A 27,149-nucleotide genomic window follows, 5' to 3' on the forward strand; every position below is an offset into this window, starting at 1 on the left:
GGAAAGCCGTACTGCCGGTCAGGGCATCAAGAGTGAAGGGACCTTGACCAGGTGTATTTACAAATATCACAGTGGGTTGCACCGGGAGACTAGGCCCAGAGGCCGGAACAGAAACAGGAACATTAGAGGTGGGAACAGCATCGGTCGGTGCCGGAGGTTTCTCAGGAAGTGGTGGTCCCTGATAGTACTCGCCGGAAAGTGTTACCAGCGGACATGGTGGCTGGGGAGGAATTCCGGGTGCACCAAGATGGCTGCCGGTGGAGGCGTGGCATGCCCCACTTCCGTCCATGGTCTGGGCGGAACCCCAAGGACGGCCCGCCCCACACACACGGCAGGTTTCCACCCAGGTTGGTTTCTGCACTCCACAAACAGGACACACCCACGCTTCTGGAGAGCTCGTCTTGTCGCCATTATAGGGCGGTGGTTGGGACTGCATTTTCATCATCAGTGGCACGGCGGCCATTTTACAATCTATAAGATCACAGTTCAAAGGCATTTTATAACCAAACACAGGTTCCGCATTGTCTGATCCTCCTTCCCCATCAATCTCTTTCCATCCTTCATTCTTCAAGCCTCGCGCAACTCGCAGATGAGCTTGTGCTTGTTCTAACAATCCTTTATCTTTCAACATGCCTCGTTTGTTCTCTGAGATTATGCCACATAGCCGGCTGTAATCTCCCTGACGAGGGCAATCCTACATGCTTATACAATCTCTCAACATTCTTGACTGCCTTCTTGCCTTCCCGTGACGCTACTATTGCCTTGACCTCCGCAGCATCCTCATCTAACTTGTGGGGCACAGACTTCTTCTGCTTTAAGATACGCAGCATGACTCTTACAGAATACTATGGTTCTCTGCAGAAAAACCACTGGTAGCGATATCAACACTGATGTTCCACAGTACGGAGCCTCACGTTCGACGTACTAGGAAAAGAGCCTCGCGCTCAATATTTCCTTTCCCTAACCTTGAACAGCAGTGATTAACAGATTATCCTGCCACGATATTCCAACAGTCGGGAGGCGGTCTCCTAGTGAGAGCCCTCCACAGAAATACAGGTGGTCCCTTCTCGGGACGTCTTAATTACCTAGCTGGTACAATATCACAGAGGCTGCGTCTCCTATCCCTTCCTCTAAGTTGCCCCACAATCTGCAACTAGCTCAATTTATCACTCCACTTCACTACTAGACAATAGTCACGGGTAGGGTGGTTAAATGGAGTACAATGACCGGTGGAGGAGGTGTGGTGTACACGAGGACGCGCAGAATACGACGTCTCTCAGTTGCTGGTTCAGAGCGTGGCACAGGATCGCACTCAGTCTCACCACTCGACCGGTCACCCCTCAGACCCAAGGAGACCACAGACAAACCAATAACGGCTGAGACACTAGCAAGTGTGACACATACAGTGTATATGATCTCACTTACCGTGTTTTGGAGGGTGATCAGTCCTCGAGGTCAGCCACTACAGGTATCATCCACAGACATCCAGGCATGGGTCCAGAGGAGCCTCGGATCACTGTCCACGCCCCCCGTTGGGCTCCAAATTGTCGGGGTCGTAAACGACAATAAATCCTCATTCACCAGTCATTCCAAATCATTGTGCGAGCGCAAAACATCTGGTACCAATTAAGTGACTCAGACACGCAGCTGATTCAGTCTTAGCTAATGTCCCGCATCCACACCTGTCAGGAGCAGTACAACAACTGGCTTTATTTACAAATACACAATACTATATTGAGTGTTAGGGGAAGGCGTGCATTAGGCGGGGTTTATGCAGTATACATCTAGTGTCCAGTCTCTCTCTGATTCGTCAAAAAGTCTCCCGATGGTTACTTCTTCTTCACATTCCTGAGTTATCTTTTTTTAGGAGAAATGAAACTTAACTTAACTCTTTAGACACTGAATTTAAGTGAAAGTGAACACTGGCAGCCATCTTTAATACAGTTACATTTGCATTAGCAAGCAATTAGGAAAAACTTATTGTTTCACAGTATAAAAGTATAAAAGTTATATAAGAAAATATATTTTCACCCTGACAGTACCATCTCAGGTGCATCTTTTTCAACTGCTCCAGATGGTTCACACATGAAGAGACCCGTACAACTTCACACAATCCTTCCTCCCAGTCAACAGGTTCGGAGAGAGAACCCAGATCCCGCTCCCACCTGATCATATAGGGCAGTTTTGTATTATCCGGCGGGTCATTCAGGGCTCTATATAATAATGAGATACCTCTCGGGCCAGAATCAGGCAGCAGAAAATAACCGTTAACTGTGTTATTTAGTTGTGAATTGAAAAAAACCGAGTCCGGTGAATTATGCAACATATGACGTATTTGTAGGTATTGGTAAAAACACCTCCGGGTGGCCGGAAACTCAGCAGCCAGTTGGTCAAACGGGATTAACCCACCACTCCCCACCAGGTCTCCCAGACTCACAATTCCGGCAGCAACCCATGACTGAAGATTAAGGTATGGAATATGTATCTCAAGGGCCTTTAACGATATGGAGTGGCGTGATAGTTTAATAAGAGATGGGACCACTGTCCTCCAATGATGTAGCGCAGCTTTCATAGTTGGCAAAAGTGGGGAATATTTAGTAGTTTTAATAGCTTCAGCCTCCAAAATATATCGGGTAGACCTGGCGGTAGCATAATAGTTTTCTATTTGAAGCCATTTATGGTCTCTGTCCGCTTGCCACCAGTCTCTCAGTCCCGTCATTATAGCGGCTTTATGATACTTTAACAAGTTTGGTACCCCCAGTCCCCCTTTTTTATACGGGAAATACATTAGGGCCCTGGAGATCCTAGACTTTTTATATGACCAAATATAACTATATGCCATAGTTTGTAATCTTAGAATTCTTTTTTTAGGGATTATCATTGGTATGCACCGGAGTAGGTACAATATTTTAGGTAGGACAATCATCTTAAAGGCATTAATCCTTGCAATCCAGGAGGTCTGGACAGCATGAAGCTGCTCCAATTGTTTCTTAAGCTGTATTTCCAAATTAGTAAAGTTCCTATCCACAATCTGCTCAGAACCCGTCAGTGTAATGCCCAAATATGGAATACCCTCTCTCATCCACTTAAACGGAAAAATGGCCTCCAGCCTTGTCTTTGCCGCACAAGGAACCGCCACCGGAAACAACAGGGATTTTGTGGGGTTCAGTTTATAGTATGAGACCTTGCTAAATTCCCCAAGTTCACAAATAATTGCAGAAAACGAAGACTCTAAATTTACACAGGATAGAATGACATCATCGGCGTATAGACCGACTTTGTGCTCCACCTGTCCAACCCTAATCCGAGAATTGCCCGCCGACATTCTAATGCGCTCGGCAAGCGGCTCCATGCACAGCGCAAAAATAACAGGCAAGAGCAGGCACCCCTGTCTCGTACCGTTCGTGATCTGGAACGGGCCGGACAAGAAGCCAGACGTCAAAACCCTGGCGCAGAGGGTCGAGTACATGGCACAGATTGCGGATAATATAGGGCCCGACAGTCCAAATTTCTTCAGGACTGCTCTTAAATATCCCCAGTGCACCCTGTCAAAAGCTTTTTCAGCATCAAGTGACAGGAATGCACTGGGTTGGCCAGACAGCTCAGATATTTTAATCAAATTCAACATACGTCGTATGCCATCCTTCGTCTCCCGTCCTGCAACAAAGCCCACCTGATCTGGTGACACTATAGTCTGTATAATTAGTTTCCGTCTAGATGCTATGATTTTAGTAAACAGTTTGACATCTGAATTTAACAAAGCAATGGGTCTGAAATCTCCGGGATGTGTGAGTGATTTCCCCGGTTTTGGTATAGTGGAAATAGTGGCCTCTAAATTAGGGGCCAGCACAGTACCAGCGTCTCTCCAGTGTGTGAACAGACGCTGTAGATATGGTGTTAATTGCTGAGAAAAGGTCTTATAATAATCATTCGTTAAGCCATCCGGGCCTGGGGCATTATGAAGTTTAGTCTGTTTAATCGCCTGCTGAATTTCTGCAGCCGCGAAGGGGGCGTTTAAATAATTTAATTGGTCAATGGTAATACATGGTAAATTAACAGAATCTAAGTATGCATCAATAGATGTTTGGTCAGGTTGAGGGGTGGAGGCATAATCTTTTAAATTATAGAGGGCAGTGTAATATTGAGCAAAGGCTTGCACTATGTCCCGTGGGTTCCTAAGGGCTCTACCTTGCTCATCCAATATGTGGTCAATTCGTGACATGACCTCCCGTTTACGAACTCTGCGAGCTGGAAGCGCTCCCGCCCTGTCCCCGGTAGCATATAAGTTAGTTTTAAGTTTCCTCATATTGTATGCATATTTGTATAGGAAATTTTCCCTTAATTTAAATCTAATTTGGGAGATCTCCTCAGAGACGGAGGGCGTATGTGCAGCCTTATTAATAGCATCTAAATAATGTAAACGGGAGAGCAGAGCCTCTCTACTGGCTTCTCTTTTCTTCTTTAAATATGAAGCTTGTTGTAGGAGAACCCCCCCCCCTAACCACCACTTTGTGAGCAGACCAAAGGGTCTTATCAGAGACCTCCCCATTATCGTTTATTTGAAAGTAGCCCTCCAGCTCCGAGGAAACCTTATCAACCACCTCCCCCCTCAGCAGCAATGAGTCATGAAGACGCCACCTGAACGCAGGGTCAGCCTGGTGGGCAAGAGCAAGGGTCAGAGAGACCGAAGCGTGGTCAGACCAGGCGATTAGGCCAATAGTGGCATTTAGACACCTGCTTAGGGTCGCACTATCTATTAAGAAATAGTCGATACGGGAGTATGTGGAGTGCCTAGGAGAATAAAAAGTATAATCTCTTTCCGATGCGTGTGAGTATCTCCAAAAATCGGTGACAGGACAATTGTGTACAAGATAATTGTGTACGGACTATTGTGTACAGGCCAATTGTGTACAGGCCAATTGTGTACAATGACAATTGTGTACAAGGCAATTGTGTACAAGGCGATTGTCCTTGGACACAATTGTCCTTGGACACAATTGTCCTTGGACACAATTTTCTGTACACAATTGTCCGTACACAATTATCTTGTACACAATTGTCATGGAACCCCAAAAATCATGTAGGTGAAATTCATGGGATAGGAGGTTCAAACCCCTCCTAGTTCTCTTCCTTCCTGAAGAGCAGTCAAGGTCCGCATTCATGGGGAGATTGAAATCACCACATATGATATTGCTACCCTTCGCTTTTAAAGAGATATCATTAAAGGTAGTTCTCAAAAATTTGTGTTGGCCTTCATTGGGAGCATATACATTTGTCAACGTGTGCACCTCTCCATTTAGCAGGCAAGTGACTGTCAAGCATCTACCTACGGAGTCAGCATATTGTGTTAACAATTGAAATGCTATTGTACGTTTCACCATAATGCACACACCAGCCTTTTTGGTCTGACCATTAGCAAAATACATGTGGGGGAAGTGAGGGTGTCGAAGCCTGAAATTATCGGCTTCCAATAGATGTGTTTCTTGAAGGCAGACAACATCCGCCTGTGACCTCCCCACCTCCCTCCACATCATAGAGCGTTTTTCAGGGGAATTTAGGCCCCTAACATTCAAGGATAAGATTTGTATACTCATAATACTGATACGAGAAGTTCACAGTGCTGCTGGCAGAATGGAACTGCACACTTAATATAGTCACATATAGCATGCTAGAACCAACACGTCTACAAATACACTGAGAGTCCATTGTAGCACATAGATGCCTGGGTATTTGGGAGGAAAAAACCTGTAAGAAAAAATGGGAGCAGATAAACTTACAGACGGGCCAGAGTATTGACCCAAAAGGATGCCAAAAAGAAAATAAAGAGAACAGACAAAAAAAGGAAAAGAAAAAGATAAGAAACCAAAACATAGTCAAATATACGAGAGCCACTCGTATAAACATCCAGAACAGTTCGGACGATCCGCAGATCAAGGATCTACGAGGGGGGTGGAAGTGAAAAGTTCACGAACCAAGGTCCACTAGGAACCGTAGCAGGAGAGTCCAGTTATCCAGACTCATACCATGCAGTACAGTCAAGCCATAGACCACTCCGAAGCCACCTTCCGACCCGTGTCAGCTTGTCTCGGTGAAAAAAGGATCTTCCAGCTCGTGAGCTTCTCCTCCGCTTGCCTAGGAGAGGAACAGACGACTGTACTTCCGTCATGAGTAATGAAAAGCCTCACAGGATTGAAACCCCACCGATATTTCACGGAGACCTCCCTTAAGGCTCTGCAGACGTGGGCATATTCCCGCCTCTTAGACAGCGTAGCAGCCGATAGAGCTGGGAAAACTTGCAGTGCCTGAAACTCAGAAGGAAGCTCAGGAGGATTTCTTATTTGTCTCAGAAAGGTCTCTTTAGTAGTATACAGGTGTATCCTTGCAAGAGTGTCCCTGGGGAGAGACGAATCCAAGTGCTTGGGTTTGGGCGTCCTGTGGACCCTGTCATCTAACAGGTCCCTTGGGGAGAGCGATGGCAGGACAGCTTGCATATAGTTTTGGAGGAAGGGGGCCAGATCTTTATCTCCTATAGTCTCTGGGATGCCTCTTATACGAAGATTATTTCTTCTAGATCTGTCCTCCAGATCGTGTATTTTATCAAATGCCCCTGCCAATCTACCTTTCATGGCTTGATTCTCATCCACAAGAGCGTTGATAACAGAAACATATTCAGACATCTTGTTTTCTAAGTGGTCAGTACGTACTCCTAAAGAGTTAACTTCTCCTCTTATCTCCCTTAACATGTCCTGCATGTCCTCCCTTTAAAGAAGTGCGTATACATGGCAGGAAATCCCTCATGTCCCCCCTAGTCATAGGTACAGAGTTACTGTGATGTGTATCTGCTGAGGTCTCACCTCTCTGAGCCCTGGGAGCTGTGGGAGGAACGAGATGATCCTGTGGGAGGGGAAGCTGCTGCCATTTTACCTGCTGCATGTGCAGTCTGAGTCCTCAGAAAGAAGTCAGGCAGGCGCGGAGGAGAAGCCTTTCTCTGTGTTCTACCACGGGTCATCATGTGCCCGGGGGTGTTAGGAAGCCGGCGGTGCATTGCACGGCTGTCGAGGAAGCCGCTGAATGCCGATATGAGCCGATGTAAGTCTGGAATCACACTCCCTCCATCTTCAGCACGCAGACCCCGCCCTATGTTATATAAACTTTAACAAGCAAGAGTTTTAAAACAAATTCCACATCAAAAACGCAACAAAAACTCGTACTGGGACCTTAGCCTAAAAGTACGATCTCTCTGAAACCGCGCAGCATTTTAGTGGATCATACACAGCCGCAATAATACTGCCATTCTTTGGCTGACAGGTCCTTCTGTTGGGTGGACGTAAACTATAATTTTTATATCACTAGTTGTAAATCCATGCGTAAACTAATTTATTTCAATTTACTTTCCAAGTAGTATACTGCAAAAAAAGGAACACTTAGGCTATGTATGCATGTTGAGTATGTGCTTGCAGAAATTTCTGCAAAGTTTCTGTATCGCTTGGCAGGAAAAACACTCTGGCAAAAATGTGGTTTTTCATGCGTTTTTGTATAGCAATGAAGTGTGATCTAAATAAAGGTATTTAAAAAAAAAAAAAATGTTTTGTGATGTAATTTCTTGGTTCAGCACCACCTTTTTCATGCTGATGCAGTGTAGCATCAGGGTGATGGGACTAGGGCTTGGTGTCAGCAGTTGTCATTGATACCTAGCCCTAGACTTAGTAATGAAAAGGTGTCAGCCCGACACCCTCTTTAGGCTAGGTTCACATTTGCGTTCAAGAGGGCTGCGGATGGCTGTCTACTTCCTCCCTCCTTCCTCCCTGAAGCTCCACCTACCGTATTTTTCGGACCATAAGACTCACTTTTTCCCCCCAAAATTTTGGGGGGAAAGTGGGGGGTGCGTCTTATGGTCGCAATGCACGGTACCTGGTGCGCTGGTGGCAGCGGGCGGGGCTCTGCGGTGCGGTGGTGGCAGCGGGCGGCGCTGTGCGGTGGTGGCAGTGGGCTGTGCTCCGGTGCAGGGGCGGCGGCTGCGCCGGCGTTTCTTCGCAGCCTGGAGGCCCCCGCACACCCCTTGCTGGGCGCCGCCATGTTGCGGTGGCCTCCGGGAGCATGGACGCCGGCAAGATGGCCGCCGGTCCGGGGACGGCGCATGCGCAGCTTCAGATCTCGTGCCGAGATCTCGGGGGACGAGATCTCGTTGCCGAGATTTGAATCTCGCTCCCCGAGATCTCGGCACAAGATCTGAAGCTGCGCATGCGCCGTCCCTGTACCGGCGGCCATCTTGCCGGCGTCCATGCTCCCGGAGGCCACCGCAACATGGCGGTGGCCGCCGGGCTGCGAAGAAACGCCGGCGGAGCCGCCGCCCCTGCACCGGAGCACAGCCCGCTGCCACCACCGCACCGCAGAGCGCCGCCCGCTGCCACCACCGCAGAGCCCACCTGTCCCTGCCACAGCTGCCCCTGCCACAGCTGCCCCTGCACAGCCCACCCGCCCCAGTGCAGCTGCCCTAGCACAGAGCCGCCGCCACCGCACGAGCCTGGACCACTGAATGACCCCTGTGACTACTTCTCCACCTGTGCCGGATCCCTTCCCAGGTAAGCTGAATTCGGACTGGAAGACGGACCCCCATTTGACACATTATTTTTTTCCCTATTTTCCTTCTGAAAATAGGGGTGCGTCTTATAGTCCGAAAAATACGGTACTTTATGCGTCCTGCGAACCTATCTTTAACATTGGGTACGCAGGGACATGCGTTGTATGCGGATGCGTCAATTTGATGTGTGCGGTGACTGTGCGAAAACGCAAAAATTTGCGTTTCCATGCGGTCGCCACAAAAGTCAAAGACGCAAATAGACACATCCGCATAGAACGCAAGTTCCTAGAAGAAGGGAGTAAGTAGGCAACCATCCACAGCCCTCCTGAACGCAAATGTGAATCTAGCCTTACTAAGCAGATAAGTAAACACAAACACACATACATTGTCACCATCCTATGTAGGAGCGTTAATGGAAAGAAATACATAGGTTGTTACCAGACATCAACTTTTTTTTAAGAAAAAAAAAATGGAAGAAAAAATTGCGTGGGCTCACGTGTAACTTTAATAACCAGCAGAGGGAATGCTGAGGGCTGACGTTAATATTCTGGGAAGGAACCAGTTGCCATAAAGGTTCCCAGGTTATTAATATCAGCTCATAGTTTTGTTTAGCCTTTTCTGGCTAATTTATGAGGGGACCCCAGAAAAAAATTGACATAGGGTCCCCCTATAAAATCTAACCAGCAAAAGCTAGGCAGACAGCTGCGGGCTGATATTAATAGCCTAGAAAGGGGCCATAGATATTGGCCCCTCCCAGACTAAAATCCTCAGCTGCCTCAGAAAAGGCGCATCTGTAAGATGTGCCAAATATGGCACTTAGCCTTGCTCTTCCCACTTGCCCTGTAGCGGTGACAAGTGAGGTTCTTATTTGTGGGCTTGATGTCACCTTTGTATTGTCAGGTGACATAAAGTCCACAGGTTAATATAGAGGCGTTTATAAGACACCTATCCATTAGTAACCCCATAGTGATAATTGTATAAACAGACACCCAGAATAAATTCCTTTGAAATAATGACACAGATTCCTTTAATGAATCTTAATTAAACCATACTCTCCGAACGGCTAATCCACGAAAGCCAACTTCTCCTGCAACAAAAATAAACCAGAGAAGATAGCCTATAATGTCCCATAACGATCCCGATCGTTTTGACAGCAGTCACTAATGTGATTGCTCACAAAAACAACTGGTGATACTGTGTGAGGCAGTGACCCGTGTCACATCTATGGGTCCCTGTATGCCCCCCCTCCCTGAGTATGCTCACGGAGGCGTATTGAGGCGTAGCTGTGATTGCAATGCAGAATAAAAGTGAGTTTAGGTCTTGGACATGTTTTTTGTCCAGGGCAGTTTTAGGGAAAACCTGCTCTGGGCTTTTGTTTTGAAACAGATTACAGGATGGTAGTGGTGCAGTGCGTTTCATTCCCGGCTCTGGTTTTCCATGTGGCCTACAGTCACAGATTCCAGTTAAAACGTTTTACTTCAGAACCAATTTTTTTTCTTTTCAGAAGCTTAAAAAGAGAAATTGCACAACAAATTTTGTGGTTCAATTTCTCCTGAATATGCTGATACTCTATATGTGAGGGTAAACCACTGTTTGGGCGCACAGCAGAGCTCAGAAGGGAAAGAGCGCCGTTTGACTTTTTCAATGCAGAATTGAGATCGGATGTCATGTCGCGTTTGGAGAGCCCCTAATGTGCCTTAACAGTTGAAACTCCCCACAAGTGACACCATTTTGGAAACTAAACCCCTTAAAGAACTTATCTAGAGGTGTGGTGAGCACTTAGAACCCCCAAGTGCTTTACAGAAGTTTATAACGCAGAGCAGTGAAAATAAAAAATCATTTTTTTTCCTCAAAAGATTTTTTTTAGCGTACTATCTTTTATCTTCACAAGGGTAACATGAGATATTGGACCACAAAAGTTGTTGTGCAATTTTGTCCTGAGTACGCTGATACCCCATATGTGGGGGGGGACACCAATGTTTGGGCGCATGGGAGAGCCCGGAAGGGAAGGAGTGCCATTTTGGAATGCAGACTTTGATGGAATGTTCTGCGGGTGTCATGTTTTGTTTGCAGAGCCCCTGATGTGCCTAAGCAGTAGAAACCAGGGCTGTGGAGTCGGTATAAAATGGTCCGACTCGGACTCCTAAAATATATAATAAATTGGGGACAGTAGTTCAATGCATAATGTGCTGAATATTTTTTCATAGGAATTTGGGAAAGTTATGAAATGTCCTATAAATGGCTGTTCTATTCCTGATCTAAGGCTACATTCACACACAGAGTTTTGCTGTGTTTGAGGATACGTTTTTCAGCTGCAAAGGCAGATCCGCTTTTTTAAAAACTGCATCACCTGAAAGGTTTTTGAGCTCATAGATAATGTTTTCAATAGCAAAAGCAGATTAGAAATCTGCTCTATCCATTTATCCATATCTGTCTATCCATATCTTATCTGTACCAAAAAGAATGAAAGCCGGGTAGCACACAGACTAACACTCCCTTTTTTTTAGCACCAGTCAGGTACACCTCATAGCTGCCCAAAAGGGCGCCCAGGACAGGCGTTGCTCGTCTTCAGTAACACATTAACATCAATTGATAGTTGGAATAAATAGACTGCATTCACCACATCTTAAGGTGCAGGCTTTATTTTCAAGTGAAGGGGTGTGCAGTATAAGGTTCTGCAGCAGCTGAGGTGTGCAGTATGAGATTCTGCTCCCCCCCCCCCCCCCTAGTTTTGATCCTGGCTAAAACCGTTCCTTATTCACCTTTCTAGTCAAACATCCCATCAAGTCTAGAGTGAAATGGGAAGCTGAATTGGGAGAGATAAATGATGATAGATGGGAATCTATTTTAGAATATGTGCCTAAGATCTCTGAGCGAACCTGGGAGGATGTCTCAACTATACGTGATTCATAGAGCTTACAGAACTCCCGATAGACTGTTCAAGATGGGTTTGAGGTCTGATTCAGAGTGTCCACGATGTTCGCTGGAACGGGCAGACATGCTGCACATTCTGTGGCATTGCCCTAGATTGTCTACCTTTCTAGACTGTTGTATTGAATCGGATTGAATTGATATATAGGTGTGTAATTCCCAGAGACCCTTTGGTCTGTATATTGGGTTATGTGGAAGAATTAGCAGCGGTATCTATGGTCAAACTGGCGATTGCTAGATTGTTATTCATAGCAAGGAAATTGATTGCTCGGTTCTGGATCAGAGAAGAGCCTCCGACTAGACGAGACTTTCTCACGCAAGCGGATCATATAATTTTATTGGAAAAAAGTATTTATACTAAGAGAAATAAACTCGACGTATTTCAAAAGATATGGCAGCCATGGATAGAATGGAATTAGATTTGTGGGGAGGATGCATTGTTATAGATGATGTTCATACTATACAATTGTATATGGATATGGGAAATGAGGAAGACACTGAGGGGGTCTCGAGGGGGGGGGGGGGGGGGAGTTTTGTTCATAAAAATATTTATATGTGAACAATAGCTTGATGTCATGTGTTATAATTGTTTTCATTAATAAAAATTTATCTGATTAAAAAAAAACGTTTCTTATAGATATGGCGAACCCTCAGGTAACCCTAAATGAAGGTCAATGGACACAGGTGGCTGAATTGAAGGAACTGCTTAATCGCCTATTTACCGTGACTAAAAAATTACAAGCTGAGGATTTAACTCTTGGCATTTTCATAAGGAAGTGGAAGAACTTGCTATTTTGCCTGTCCCAAAGAGGAGATTTAATCGCAGATGGCATTTCTGCTTCAATGAAACGGAGAGAGACACAGCTATTGGAAAATAAAATTTTTCTGGCAGCTGTTTATGTGGACCCAAGTCATCGTATACTGCTTGATGATCAACAGCTTACTGAAGGAAAAGAAGCTCTGACTGAGGTAGCAGTTAGGATGAGTGGCCTACAGGAGGACTGCCAGGCGCAAGAGGACTTTGGTCCTGACAGTGCTACTGCTGCCATATGTTCATCCTCATCAGATGAGGCGTTTGACTTTGACAAGTATTTGGATGATATGGAGCAGGCAAAGCATTGCTGCAAGGAAAAAGATTTCACTCCGTCTCCTATAGCAAGCAGATTGACCATATTTCAGCAAAATGTTTCACTTGTTCTCAAAGAAAAATTCAACCGTTCATCAAAACTGACTGCATGAGGCAATTCCTTTATACTTGGAAATTGTTAGAGATGTTGCCCATGTGGTTACGGCTTTGCCTCCAACCCAAGTTAGTATAGAGAGGTTGTTCTCTGGCCTTAAAATTATTGGGTCAGATTTTAGGTCATCTATGAAGGAGGATCTGATGGAGGCAATTCTATTTCTTAGAACAAATTCATAGACTGCACAATGTTTAGTATGTTTTTGTTGAAATCTGTTTTTTGCCACTTACATAGTTTATTACATAGTGATAGAGATATATATATATATATATATATATATATATATATATATATATATATATATATAGTGTGTGTATATATATATTCGATATTGCATAGTGTATTACATATTTACAATTTATTAGTTTTTTGTGTTCTAAAGTTGTATTCCAATAAATATATATTATGTTCTATCTAAATGTCTTGATTATTGTATCATAAAAATGATTAAATGTCTGATGTTCACATTGTACTACAATAAATTTTTCACTTAAATATAAGCAATATATGTCGGAGTTTGTGGAAGGGAAATTGAGGAGTCTGAGTCGCAGGTTTGGCTTACCGACTCCACAGCCCTGGTAGAGACCCCCCCCGCAAGTGACTCCATTTTGGAAGCTAGACCCCCAAGGAGCTTATCTAGATGGGGGGGTTCAAAGTGCTCACCACACAAGTGCTTCACAGAAGTTTGTAACCCAGAGCGTGGAAAAAAAAAATCATATTTTCCACAAGTTTTTTTTTTTTTTTTTGCCCCCATTTTTTTTTTTTATTTTCCCAAGGGTAACAGGACAAATTATACACCAACTTTGGGGGTCTAATTTCTCCTGAGTACGCTGATGCCCCATATGTTGGGGTAAACCACTGTTGTGTCTATGAACACAAAATTGCCTGGAATCAATGATGGCGCCATGTCGTGTTTGGAGACCCCCTGATGTGCTTAATGGTGGAAACCCCTCAATTCTATCTCAAACCTAACCCTAATGGAAAAATGAAAATCAATATATTTTCTTTTTCATTATATTTCCCCAACTAAAGGGGTGATAAAGGGCGGGGGGTTATTTACTTTTTTTTTTTTTATTTTATTTTTTGTTTGATCACTGTGATAGGGTTTATCACAGTGATCAAAATGTACCTGTAATGAATGAATGGAATCTGCCAGTCGGAAGAAGTGGCGGCGCCCACCGGAGGAAGCAGGAGGGGGGGGGGGGTTTCGGGGACCCTATTTCTCTCTCCTCTGATGTGCCATCACATCAGAGGAGAGAGAAAGTAAATGCAAAATCTCAGCTTTTTTTTTTGCGCTGTTGCCGTTATACGGTTAACAACTGCGATCACAAGTAATGTTCTCTGGGGTCTCGGCTACCCCTTGCAGCCGAGACCCCGGAGAAAATCCGACTCTGGGGGGCGCTATACACTTTTTCCACATGGCCATTAATTAACGGCGCTGTGGTTTAAGTACCCTTAACGACCGCCGTTAAAAGGCGTATCGGCAGTCATTAAGGGGTTAAAGAGACTTTTGTTTTGAATTTTGCTGGGTCACTGCCTCATCACTGCTCAGTGTGGATACCGCTGCACTACATCTGACAGGAGGCAATTGCTCCTGCAGGGTATAGCACTGTGCTGCTGTGAGTTCACTGTAGTTCATCAGCTGATCAGCTCCGGTGATCTCCCTTACGGCACCACTGCTGCATGAGAGAGTTCTCACGCAGCGGTGCCGTAAGTGAGAACACCGGTCTGATCAGCTGATGAACTACGGTGAACTCTCTCATGGCAGCTCAGGAGGTAATCACTCCCGCAGTGTATTGCCGGCTGCCAGGTAGAGCAGTCACATCTACCGCTGCGTCCAAAGCGCTGCCGGCTATTGAAAGCAGGTGAATCCGCATGTGTTCATTAAACTATTTGGAATCACCAAGTCTAGTACATTGTACGGGTGAAATTTATCTTGTGGAGGCTTGCGTCACCGCAAGATAGACATACTGCCGTCTGGAAAGATGCGCTGCGTGTCCATATCCAGGAGTGAGCCGCGGGCGTCTGTGCACGTATAGTGGACCTGGGATTTCTTGAAATCCCATCCAGTATGCTGTTACATCTGGATGCTGCGAGGTACTCAGCGTTCAACCCGTATCGTTTACTGACTGTGCACATACCCACATGCTACAGATAAAGCACTGCAGATACTCAAGGATAATTACTGATCATGTGCACAACACTTTAGGGTTGTCATTGAATATTAGCTCGCATGAAGATTCCGTAGCGTTTTTGGCCCATTTCCGCGTGGAAATAAGGCCGCGAAAACACACAAGCGCACTGTATGCACACGGCCTTAAACACAATGTAACTCCAAGTCAGTCACACTTGTGTGAAATCAACCTGTCCAGTTATGAGGTAACACTGATTATGAGTCAATTTCTCCTGCTCTTGTGTCCAAGAAGTATCATTTCTCCTTGCGGAAAATGACATACTAAGCATTTAGAGATGAGGAGACTTAAAGCCACAATGCTCCTCTGGGAAATATGCTAACTATGCAAATTGTTTCTTCAGAGAGAGAGAGAGAGGACTAGAAGTCTAGTGCCACCTATTGGAAGTAGCAATCCTAAAATTCAATGTCGACCCTTTAACGAGCCTTGTTACATGACTTAGGATAAAAGCCAAGCCAGAATTTCAATTTGCAGACACTGTTTTGGGGTACTGCCCCTCGTCAGTGCAAAGTGTGAGATCTGGTTTGGCTGTGAGAGAGGCGTGTGACCGATATCCAAGAAGTATCATTTCTCCTTGCGGAGAATGACATGCTAAGCATGTCGAGATGAGGAGACTTAAAGCCACAATGCTCCTCTGGGAAATATGCTCTTGTGCAAATGGAACAGACAACAGGTAGAAATGATAGGCAATTAGCAAAACAACCCCTATAAAGGAGTGGTTCTGCGGTGGAGGCCACAGACAATTTCTCTCTTCTCATCCTTTTTGGCTGTTGTTTTGGTCACTTTTGCATTTTGTCATGGCTCTCAAGCCCTAGAGATAGCACAAGGTCTTGTCTACATCACAGAGAAGTTGCTCAGATAGTTCAGCTTCATCCAGGAAGGCACCAATGCAAGCTGTGATAACAAGGATAGCTGTGCATGTCAGCACAGTGGCCAGAGCATGGACAGCTGCCAGGAGACAGGGAGTGGGCCGTAGGAGGCAACAACCAAGCAGCAGGACTGCTACCTCGTCCTCCTTTGTGCAAGGAGGAACAGGATGAGCAGTATCAGAGCCCTCTGCAGGCCTCTAACATCCATGTGTCTGTTCAAACTGTCAGAAACAGACTCCATGAGCGTGGTTTGAGGGCCTGACGTCCACAAGTGGGTATTGTGCTTATAGCGCAACACCGTGCAGCGCGATGGGCATTTGCCAGAGAACACCAAGATTGGCAGAGTCGACATTGGCACCCTGTGCTCTTCACGGATGAGAGCAGTTTCACACTGAGCACATGTGACAGAGTCTGGAGACGCCGTGGAGAAAGTTCTGCTGCCCACAACATCCTCCAGCATGACCGGTTTGGCAGTGGGTCAATAATGATGCGGTGAGGAATTTCTTTGGAGGGCCGCCTAGCCCTCCATGTGCTCGTCAGCGGTACCCTGACTGCGGTTAGGTAACGGGATGAGAACCTCAGACCCATTGTGAGACCATATGCAGGTGCATTGGGCCTTGGTTTCCTTCTGATACATGACCATGCTAGGCCTCATGTGGCTGAAGTGTGTCAGCAGTTCTTGCATGATGAAGACTTTGATGCTATTGTAGAGTTGGAAGGGACCTCCTGGGCCATCTGGTCCAACCCCCTGCTCAAAGCAGGATTTGCTAAATCATCCCAGTCAGATGTCTGTCCAGCCTCTGTTTGAAGATTTCCATTGAAGGAGATCTCACCACTTCTCGTGGCAGCTTGTTCCACTCATTGATCACTCTAACTGTCAAAAAGTTTTTTTTCTAATATCTAATCTGTGTCTCCTCCCATTCAGTTTCATCCCATTGCTTCTAGTCTTTCCTTGTGCAAATGAGAATAAAGTTGATCCCTCTGTCTTCTCTTTTGCAAACTAAACATTCCCAAATTCTGCAACCTTTCCTCATAAGACAGGGTTTGCAGACCGATCACCATTCTGGTCGCTCTTTTCTGAACTTGCTCCAGTTTGTTGATGTCTTTTTTACAATGTGGTGCCCAAAACTGGACACAATATTCCAGATGAGGTCTGACCAAAGAGGAGTAGAGGGAAATAATGACTTCACGTGATCTAGACTGTATGCTTCTGTTAATACATCCTAGAATTGCATTTGCCTTTTTTGCTGCTGCATCACACTGTTGACTCATATTCAGTCTGTGATCTATTAGTATACCCAAGTCTTTTTCACATGTGCTGTTGCTTAGCCCTATTCCTCCTATTCTGTATATGCTTTTTTTCATTTTTATTGCCCAGATGTAGTACTTTGCATTTTTCCCTGGTAAAAACCATTCTGTTAGGCTAGTTTCACACTAGCGTTTGTGAGTGCAGCGACGGCCTGCGCACGGCCGCCGCTAAGCCCCACCCCCTGCCGCGCCTCCGCCAAACGCAACCTGCTGCAGTTTGGTTGCGCCGGCGCACCGTCAAAAAGGCGCATGCGCCGCCAAACGCATACTGCGCACGGCCTGCTCCCCCAGTGATAAAGATAGGGGACGCAGAGCGCATGCAGCGTCATGCGCCGGTAGGCGGAGCTACCAGCGGAGGCAGGGGCGGGGCTTAGCGGCGGCCGTGCGCAGGCCGTCGCTGCGCTCACAAACGCTAGTGTGAAACTACCCTTAGTTGCTGCCCACTTCTCCAGTTTATTTATATCTTTTTGAATCCTCTCTCCTCTAGTATTAGCTATCCCTCCTAGCTTTGTGTCATCAGCAAATTTAATCAGTTTACCCTCAATTCCTTCATCTAAATCATTGATAAAGATGTTGAACAATACAGGGCCCAGGACAGAGCTCTGTGGTACCCCACTTGAGACATTCTTCCAACTGGATGTGCCGCCATTTACGACCACTCTTTGGGTCCGATCACTAAGCCAGTTATGAATCCACCTAACAGTTGCCTTGTCCATTCCATACTTAGTCATTTTTTCAATAAGGATTGTATGAGATACTTTGTCAAATGCTTTGCTGAAGTCAAGATATACTATATCTACAGCATTTCCTTGATCCACCCAATCAGTGATTCCATCATAGAAGGAAATTGTTAGTCTGAAATGACTTATTAGTTACAAACCCATGCTGACTTTGTTTAATCATTTCTTCCTTATCCAGGTATTGACATACATGTTGTTTAATAATTTGTTCAAAGATCTTTCCTGGTATAGAAGTCAGACTCACCGGCCTATAGTTGCCTGGGTCCACCTTCTTCCCCTTTTTGAAGATAGGAACAACATTTGCTCTTCTCCAGTCTTCTGGGACTTGTCCTGTTCTCCAAGAATTTTCAAAGATTATGGAGAGGGGTTCAAAAACTTCTGCTATCTCCTTCAGTACTCTGGGGTGTAATTCATCTGGACCTGGAGACTTGAATTCATTTAGGTTAGCTAAGTGTTTCCTCACTATGTTTCTGTTTATAGATATCCTGGATTCTTCTATTTCCTTAATAGGACAGTGAATGCTATGGACTGGCATGCCAGACCTAAATCTAGTCAAGCACCTCTGGGAAATGATCCACCAACGCCCTGTTGCACCACAGACTGTCAAGCAGTTGACTGTTGCTTTATTTCAGGTCTGGGAGGAGATCCCTCAGGAGAACATACGCCGCCTCATCAGGACCATGCCCAAGCATTGTAGGGAGATCATACAGGCACCTGGATCTTGAAGCATTTCCGCTGAAGTTGGATCAGCCTATAATTTGATTTTGAGTATCATTCCAAGTCCAGACCTCCATTGGATATTAATTTTGATTACAGTGATCATTTTTATTTGTTATTGTTCTCAACACATTCCACTATGTAATGAATAAAGAGCTGCAACTGGAATATTTCTTTCAGAGATATCTGGGATATGGTGTTTTAGTGTTGCCTTTTTTTTTTTGGAGCAGTATATATATTAATATTTTAAGCCCATAATGAGTCATTTATGCTAAACCAGAGTTTGCTTTGGTCAGGGAAAGTCCAGTGCCGTGTCTAACCACTTCGTTCAATACAGTCAGCCAGTGAAATCCTTGTAGCTCGAGAAGCAGAGATTTTACCTGTGATATTAAAGTTAATATTTCCTCTTGTGTTTGAATAGAAAGTAAATGTGCATTTTGGTTTTACGATCTGTACTTTGCTTTGCTTTCTACAAAAATATAATGAAAACATCTAGTTTATTTTATAATACCTTTTCTTACAGTGTTTTTCTATCGATTTAAGATGAAGTATTAAAATAATTGCTTTATATTTTTATAGCTGGATCAGATCTGCATATCTTTTGATGGAGGTAAAACCACCATGAACTTTGCAGAAGCTGCTCTTCTTATTCAAGGATCAGCATGTATTTACAGTAAAAAAGTAAGTTTGTCTCCCTTTTTTTGTGCATTATCCTGCTCTAAAAATTGCTAATTCTACCTATATAACAAAAAATATATATTAAAGCTAGCTACAAATGGCAATGGATCTATACTCTTCTCTTATTACAGTTGGCAATCCAGTGCCAATCCTTTTTTGGTCTTCTTAATATTTGATTACATGTGGTCACCATGTGGCAATTGTCAGTCAATGGCTACAGTGGTCACTTGTTGTACTATTGACATAACGAATCCCAATGACCCTAGTTAGACAGATGCCACATGCTGTTCAGTTGTAAACAATTTGAGGAATTAATGAAAGCATTGTTGCTGAATCACTTAAGCCCCCGTCACACACAGCGACGCACCAGCAATCCCGACAACGATATGACCTGGTCAGGATTGCTGGTGTGTCGCTACATGATCACTGGTGAGCTGTCAAACAGGCAGATCTCACCAGCAATCAGGACCAGCGACGACCCGGGTAATAAGCGCGCGTGTCGCTTAGTTGCCCGCTGTGTACCTTGGATACCAGCTTGCTCGCGCTGGGAGCTGGTATCTAAGGTAAACAGCGGGCAACTAAGCGCTCGCGCGGCGCTTAGAAACTCGCTGTTTACCTTGGATACCAGCTCCCAGTGTCTGCTTACAGCGCTGGGAGCTCGCTGATCGATGGTTTCCCGCTGCCACGCAGCGATGCGTGCTGGCCAGCGGGAGACCGACTACCAAAAAAATGTCCTGGACTTTAGAGCACGATCAGCGATACCCGGCGGGGCGGTCGCTGATAGGTGTCTCACACAGCGAGATCGCTGTTGCGTCACAAAACTTGTGACTCAGCAGCGATCTCGCTGTGTGTGACGGGGGCTTAAGGCATAGAAGTGGTGAGTTTCATGTTCTCTTTGGCATCATGGCTCAGTTCAGTTACTGTTTGACAGCATAGTTTGCTGAGCTTTTTTTTTTTTTAAACCATACAAAAACCAACCACTCATACCTTGAAACACTGATTCCGTACCCCAAAACTTCGATTAAGTACTGTACCTTCGGACACAACGTTCCTGTGGTTCATGTTATGTACAAATTGAACTCCTTGTTGACTCCTGATGTACACAGTAAGGGTAATATGTGCAGTTCACTAAGATGAACATACAAGAGCTGCATAATAACTCCAAAATGCTGCAGTGTATTTCCCTTTCCTCATTAATGCTCTCTAGATGCTATCTGTAAAATGTATGGCCTAATTATAATATCCTGTATTATACATGCTTACTGCTGAGGGGCAGCACTTTTTCTTTATTTTTTTTAATTTTATTATTGTAGGTGCACACTGTCTATTTTGGACAAATTCTGCTTGAAAAAATGCTTTTAAAAAAGGCAAAAAGCATGCACATATGCATAAACATATAAAAAAGACTTATTGTGCAAAATTGAGACTTTTTGATAATTTTTTTTTTTTGCTGTTGCTGTTATACGGTTTCAAAATCTGCAAAGCAGATAAAAGAAATGGCCTGACCATTCTTCAAGCAGTTTTGGAGCCATTCATTAATTTATATTAGGAAAAAAAAAACATGGAGACGCTGGAAAAATTGACAAATATACCAAAACTAAAAAAGACTCTTTGGTGAAAGCACGTCTTCTGCTTCAAAAGCTCATCGAATACACTGACATCCAATAGATACTCCAACATAGGTTTTTATTTCCCCCATATCCATTCTTTATACTGTTATGTTTCCAAATAATACAAAGTATTATAAAGGTGGATCTTCAGGTAGTAATAGTGTTTTTTTTATTTAGCGTTGCACTAAGAATTTCTTTTATGCATCACAATAATACCTTCAGTAAATCAGGCTGATCTGAGCCCCAGTGCTAAACTATGTCCTATCTTATTTGATTTTATTTCCTTTATGCAGGTTGAATATCTTTACTCTTTGGTGTATCAAGCGATGGATTTTATATCCAATAAGAAGTATGTATCATAATGTTTTTGCATTACATTTACTGTGTAGTAATTGGCAGCAAACCAGTTATGTTAACGTTTAGTTTTTGAACCGATGAAATAGACATGTGCCCATAGATTCTGTTTGCTTCTATTCACTGCTACTTCAATAAAGTGCACACATCTGTACTGACAATGCGGGAAGGATGTGTGCCACTAATATAGCATGCCTCCCTAGACAATTTTAAAAATACAAGATAAATGGCTTTATTTAAAAAACACTTTTCTTTATCTCTTCTTTGGGGGACACAGGTAACCATGGTTGTATGCTGCTGTCACTAGGAGAATAACACTAGGCAAAAAAGAAAAAATGGCTAATCCTCAGCAGTATACACCCACCGACAGGCACAAAGTACCTCAGTTTAAACTTGGTGTCTGTTGGAGGCGGACCTGGATTTGCTACCAGATCCGCATTTTCTTGTTCAGGTTCCCTGTGTGTATTAACCTTTTCCCTTTGTCTTTCAGGTTCTTTTTTTCTTAGGGTAACAGGGTGTAATTTCTCACCCTGTTTTCTCGTACCTATGCGACCGACAGAGCAGTGTGGTGTCACCCACATCATCCACTCTCGGACACGCAGTTAGGACCTTATCCCCTGTCACCTTTGCGGGTGTTTCAGGGTGATTCCAGGTGGCCGGTCCTTTGCCTTTTCCCAACCCCTCTCCTTGGAAAGGGCTGGGAGGAAGATGGTGGTTACAGCGGTGGCCTTCCCCCTTCTTATAAAGGGTTGACGCCGCCTTCTGCACCATCTGGAGACGATGTGGGAAGGAGGATCCCTGATTCCAGCGACCCTCATCCACCCGAGGGCTCCTGATGTGATTCTCATCGCTGCAGAGGAACCGGAACTCAACGCAGGTATGTCTCCCTCCGCAGTGGCAGGCGTCATCCCGTGGAAGACTGTCCCTTTATCGCAATGGGACTGGACGGCGTAAGTGGTAGGATACAGCTGGTAGTCGCGGCCATTTTTCCCATGGCCGGGCTCAGTACTTGCGGACCTCCCCCCGTCCCTTTGCTGGCTGCACCCCTTCCCTGTTCCCTTTAGCCAATCACCGTCGCACGTTTATATCATGCACTCTTTTTATTCAATACTAGATGGTGGCCCGATTCTAACGCATCGGGTATTCTAGAATATGTACAGGACTGTGCCTGTGTAATGAGCGACGCAGCCGTGATGCCTTAAACGGCTGTAATGTGCCTGTACAATAAGCGATGCGGCCGTGTTGCCGCGACGACTAAGCGACTGTCGCTGATTGGTCGTGGTCTAACTGCCACGACCAATTTCCGTGACAGTCAGATAGCATTAGACAATTATATAGTAGAAGAGGCATCTTCCTCCTCTTCTGAGTCTGGCCACGCCCCCCCCGCAGCGCACACTCTTTCAGCACATTTTCTCCGCTTTTATCATGGAGTTTCTCCCTCCTAGCTGTCCACGCCCCCGGTGTGTCAGCCAATCGGAGGAGAACTTGCGTTTTCACCGGCCCGCAGATTGTCCTGGCTGTTCATTCCCCAGCGTGTCAGCTAATAGGATGCTCGCTTTCTCTTTTGCCAAACGGCAGATTACAGCGGTGTGGGAACAAGCCGAAGCTTCATCAGCCTTTCATACAATATCCTGCGTGCTCTGCAGACCTACGGACCCTCTTCACAAAGGGGGACACAGCTTCCACAGTTCATTCTGCTGGTCATCGCTGGCTTCGGGTATGCTCTGTTCTTTTTGTCTTGGCTCCCCCACAACAGTATCCTCAAGGCTCAATTATGCCCAACTCTAGAGAGCCGCCTTCTTGCCTCTCTAAGCCCACTGTGATTCACTACGCCTGTGCCCTTTACAAAAGAAAGTGGTCTTCAGGCCAGTCCTCCCCTTTCTGCCTGTCCTGCAGCCCCTCCACCATGTCTGCCCCACAGGAGCCCTCTAATGCCTGGGATGAGAACACTCCCCTCCCCCAGCAGTGGGATGTTGCCATGTCACAGTCGGTCTCTGTCCTGACAAAAGTCTGAGTCTCTGGTCCAGGTCCTTGAACGACTTCCACATTTGTCTACAGCCACCAGTGCTCCGAACACCTCTCAGTGATTCACACGTACCTGACCGCGACCTTCACAGAGACAAATTGGGTAACAAAGCAAAGGAAGCGAGCTCTTTCCTGTTCTTCCTCCAGTTCTCTGAGCCCCTCTGCATCCTCCTGGATACATTCCTCACCCCATGCCCCCTCGTCGGAGGAGGCTTTTGGGTAAGATGTGGATTACCAGTCTGAGTCTGATACGGATCAGACTTCAAAGATGCAGGATATGGTCAATAGCCTTAAGGCCCCCTTACACACAGCGATCTCGCTAGCGAGATCACTGATTTTATGACGCCACAGCGATTTCGCCAGCGAGATCGCTGTGTGGAACGGGGATCAGTGACTGGCCCCTCCGCCGGGTATCGCTGATCGTGCACTATCGTCCTGGGCCGGTTTTTGATCGCTAGTCTCCCACTGGCCAGCTCGCATCGCTGCGTGTGGCAGCGAGAGACCAGCGATCAGTGACACTGGACGCTGGTTTCCAATGTAAACATCGGGTATCTAAGAGCCGCGCGACTCTTAGAAACCCGCTGTTTACCTTAGATACCAGCGTACACGCTGGTTTCCAAGGTAAACAGCGGGTATCCAAGAGCCGCACAGCTCCTAGATACCTGCTGTTTACATTGGAAACCAGCTTGCTCGCTGGTCCTGATCGCTGGAGGGGCAGCCTAACGATGTTCGAGCGATCCCATCCATATTGGATCGTTGGTGGGATCGCTGGGACATCGTTATGTGTAACGGGGCCTTTATCCTGGCAGTTACTCAAACTTTGAGCCGACGAGGCACCTGCTCAGGAGCACTCAATCTCCTTCAAACGGGTAAAACGTCCTAATCACAGGGAGTTTGAAGCGATTATGTCCAAACATAGGGAACACCATGAAAAGCACTTCCCAGGAAGGAAGCAGCTAGATATTCTCTCTCCCTGTAGCCTAGACCTTGTTGGTAGATGGGCAGAATACTCTAATGTGGATCCGCCAGTTTCTCGCCATTCTTCCAAGACTGTTTTGCCTCTACTGGATGGTACATCACTTAATTATTCTATGGATAGACAGGATTCTTGGTCAAGTCAGCTTTTGAAGCAGCTGTTGCCTCCTTCTGTCCCATTTTTGCCTCCACCTGGGTAGCAAAGGCCATGTCTGCCTGGGCAAGAATGCTTCGTCAGGGTATTCTAGCAGCAGACCAGATTGACCATGCCAGCAAATATCTTTTGACCACTTCCTCGGATGCAGATATGGTTGTCCCACCAGGGCTACCAACAATATCGTTGTTATACACTGCATTCTCTGGTTGAAAGCGTGGAATGCAGATCCACCGTCCCCCACTAGCCTTGCCTTCCAAGGCTCTGGACATTTTGGGTCCAAACTTGATCAAATAATTTCAGGTGTTACAGGCAGTAAATGCACCTCACTTCCCCAGTCCAGGCCTAAACATCCTTTTACTAAGAGGAGGTCTCTTCAATTTCGTTCCTTTTGTCCCTTTTCTGCTTCAGGAACTTCTAACCAGCAGGACTGCTTTTCTGCCCAAAGGGAAAGGAAGAAGCCATCTTTCAAACCTGCTCCTCACTGGTGACCAAAGGGACTCTATTCAAAGTCTTCAGGGTCCCGCGCCAACTTTTTCTCATCGGCGTCACGGGTCACTCCTACCTGGGAATCTCTCCAGAGTGCGAGACAGGCTGGTTGTCGGTGGTTGATGATGCCTGGGTCAGAGAGAGTCACGTTCTGTCACAAAATCGACTTCTTTACTCTCACCCCTTGGTTCTTTAGGTCGTCTCTTCCCTACTACTGGAGTAATTGTACCCGTTCCCCAAAACGAAGTTTTCAGGGTTCAATTACAGTCTTTTCGTAGTCTCGAAGAAAGACCGATTGCTCCATCAGATTTTGGATCTCAAGCGGTTGAACAGTCACGTTCGGATCCGTCATTTCAGGATGGAGTCCCTACGTTCGGTAATTGCCTCCATGGAACTGGGAGAATTTCTTTGCTCTGTAGACATTCAGGATGCTTATCTTCACATTCCTGATCAGCATCAGAGTTTCCTACAGTTTGCGATCCTGTACTATCACTGTCAGTTAACGACCCTTCCATTCGGCCTGGCCTCTGCCCCAGAGTATTCACAAAGGTCATGACCATCCTTCGCTCCAAGGGTATTCTCATAATTCCTTACTTGGAAGATCTGCTGATCAAGGGTCCGCAGTTCTCTCTGCGCTTTGCCGCTAGCAGCTTCTTCTCGCAGGCCAGCCAGTCCGCCTACAGTCGCACAACTCCACCTCTGTGCCTTACATAAACCATTAAGGTGGGACTCACAGCAAACAGGTTATGGTAGCGGTAACAAGGATTCTGCAATGGGCGGAACATCACATTCCCACCATATCAGCCTTGCACTTTCCGGGGGTGGAAAATTATGCATCCAATTTTCTGAGCAGTCAGGGTCTTGCATCGGACGAGTGGTCTCAGCCCTGCCATTTTCAACCAGATATACCAGAAATGGGGCACACCGGACGTTGACCTGATGGCGTCTCAGATGAACCACAAAGTTCCTCAGTACGTAGCCAGGTCCCGGGATCCGATAGCCATCGGTTGCGATGCTCTAGTATGCCCGTGATCCCAGTTCCAACTGCCTTTTTGTTTTCCGCCTATCCCCTTGAATCTGAGAATCGTGAAAAAGATAGGCAGAAGGGATTCCCGTAAACCAGCATCCTCGTGTATCTACCACAGGTACTGGAAGGCCTTCTTCTGGTGGTGTGAGGACAACAATTTGATCCCTATGTCCTTTTCCTTTCCATTCTGGGTTTTTCTACAAGCTGGTCTTGACTCGGGTCTCTCTCAGTACTCTTAAAGGGCAAGTTTTTGCTCTGTCAATTATTGTCCAACGAAATGTGGCTTGTCATTTACAAGTAAAGACTTTTCTTAAATGAGTTGCCCACCTGGCACCTCCTTAACGTCCTCCGGTAGATCCGTGTGATCTTAACCTTATCCTTGGCGCAGTCCAGCGCGCTCCTTTTGAGCCCATTCAAGACATTTTGTTTTCTCTTGTCATGGAGAGTTGCCTACTTAGTTGCCATTATGTCCATCAGGAGAGTTTCTGTGCTAGCGGCATTTTCCTGCTGTTCTCCGTTCCTGATTCTAAATCAGGACAAAGGAGTTCAGTCCTGTTCCTTCCTGCCTAAGGTGGTCTCTTCATTTCACATTAATGAAGACATTGTCCTTCCTTTTCTATGTCCCTCTCCGGTCCATCCTCTGGAGAAAGTCACTCCACAAGTTAGACTCGGATAGCTCTTACCAGATCCATCTTTCAAGGACTGCTTCCTTTCGCCACTCTGATGCCTTGTCATCTCCTGAAGGTCCGTCGTAAGGGGCTCCCAGCTTTTGAGTCGACTATTGCCCTTTTGGATTCGTTTGGCAATATTGGAGTCATACTGCGTCCAGGACAAACAGCCTCCTCCGGGGGGGGTGAAGGCTCACTCCACTCGGGCGATTTGTAAAGCTGCAACCTGGTCATCTTTGTACATCTTTGTGAGGTTTTACAGGGGTCATACTCGTGCCTTGTCTGATGAAGGCCTGGGAAGGAAGGTGCTGCAGGCGGCGGTTTTGCATCGGCCGACCTAAGTCTGTTTCTCTGCATTCTTTCTGTTCCCACAATTGGGACTGCTATTGGATGTCCAATGGTTACCGGTGTCCCCAATGAAGTGATAGATTTTATGGTGAGTACCAAAAATTCCTCTTTCGTGGAGCCTTCATTGAGGGACACAGCACCCTCCTTGACTGTTTGTACCTCTATAGGGCCTACGTGCCTTTGTTGTTGGGTTGGTAATATGTTGAGTTTTGGTTGCTTCTCCTACTGCTTTAACACTAACT

The 27,149-nt window shown here is 45.8% G+C and overlaps 1 protein-coding gene across 3 annotated transcripts in view; it reads left to right on the forward strand.

Annotated features, from left to right (window-relative positions):
* Positions 1 to 27,149, forward strand: part of NCAPH2 (non-SMC condensin II complex subunit H2) — a 193,614-nt gene that overhangs the window by 28,637 nt on the left and 137,828 nt on the right. For all 3 annotated transcript variants that reach the window (XM_073579286.1, XM_073579287.1, XM_073579285.1), the window contains exons 3-4: positions 19,159 to 19,260; positions 21,161 to 21,216. In XM_073579286.1, coding sequence (XP_073435387.1) covers positions 19,159 to 19,260; positions 21,161 to 21,216 — 158 coding nt within the window. The remainder of the gene's footprint in view (positions 1 to 19,158; positions 19,261 to 21,160; positions 21,217 to 27,149) is intronic.

Source organism: Dendrobates tinctorius, unplaced genomic scaffold, assembly GCF_039654945.1.
Source record: "Dendrobates tinctorius isolate UK_male_01 unplaced genomic scaffold, ASM3965494v1 ptg000062l, whole genome shotgun sequence".
Classification (NCBI taxonomy): Eukaryota; Metazoa; Chordata; class Amphibia; order Anura; family Dendrobatidae; genus Dendrobates; species Dendrobates tinctorius.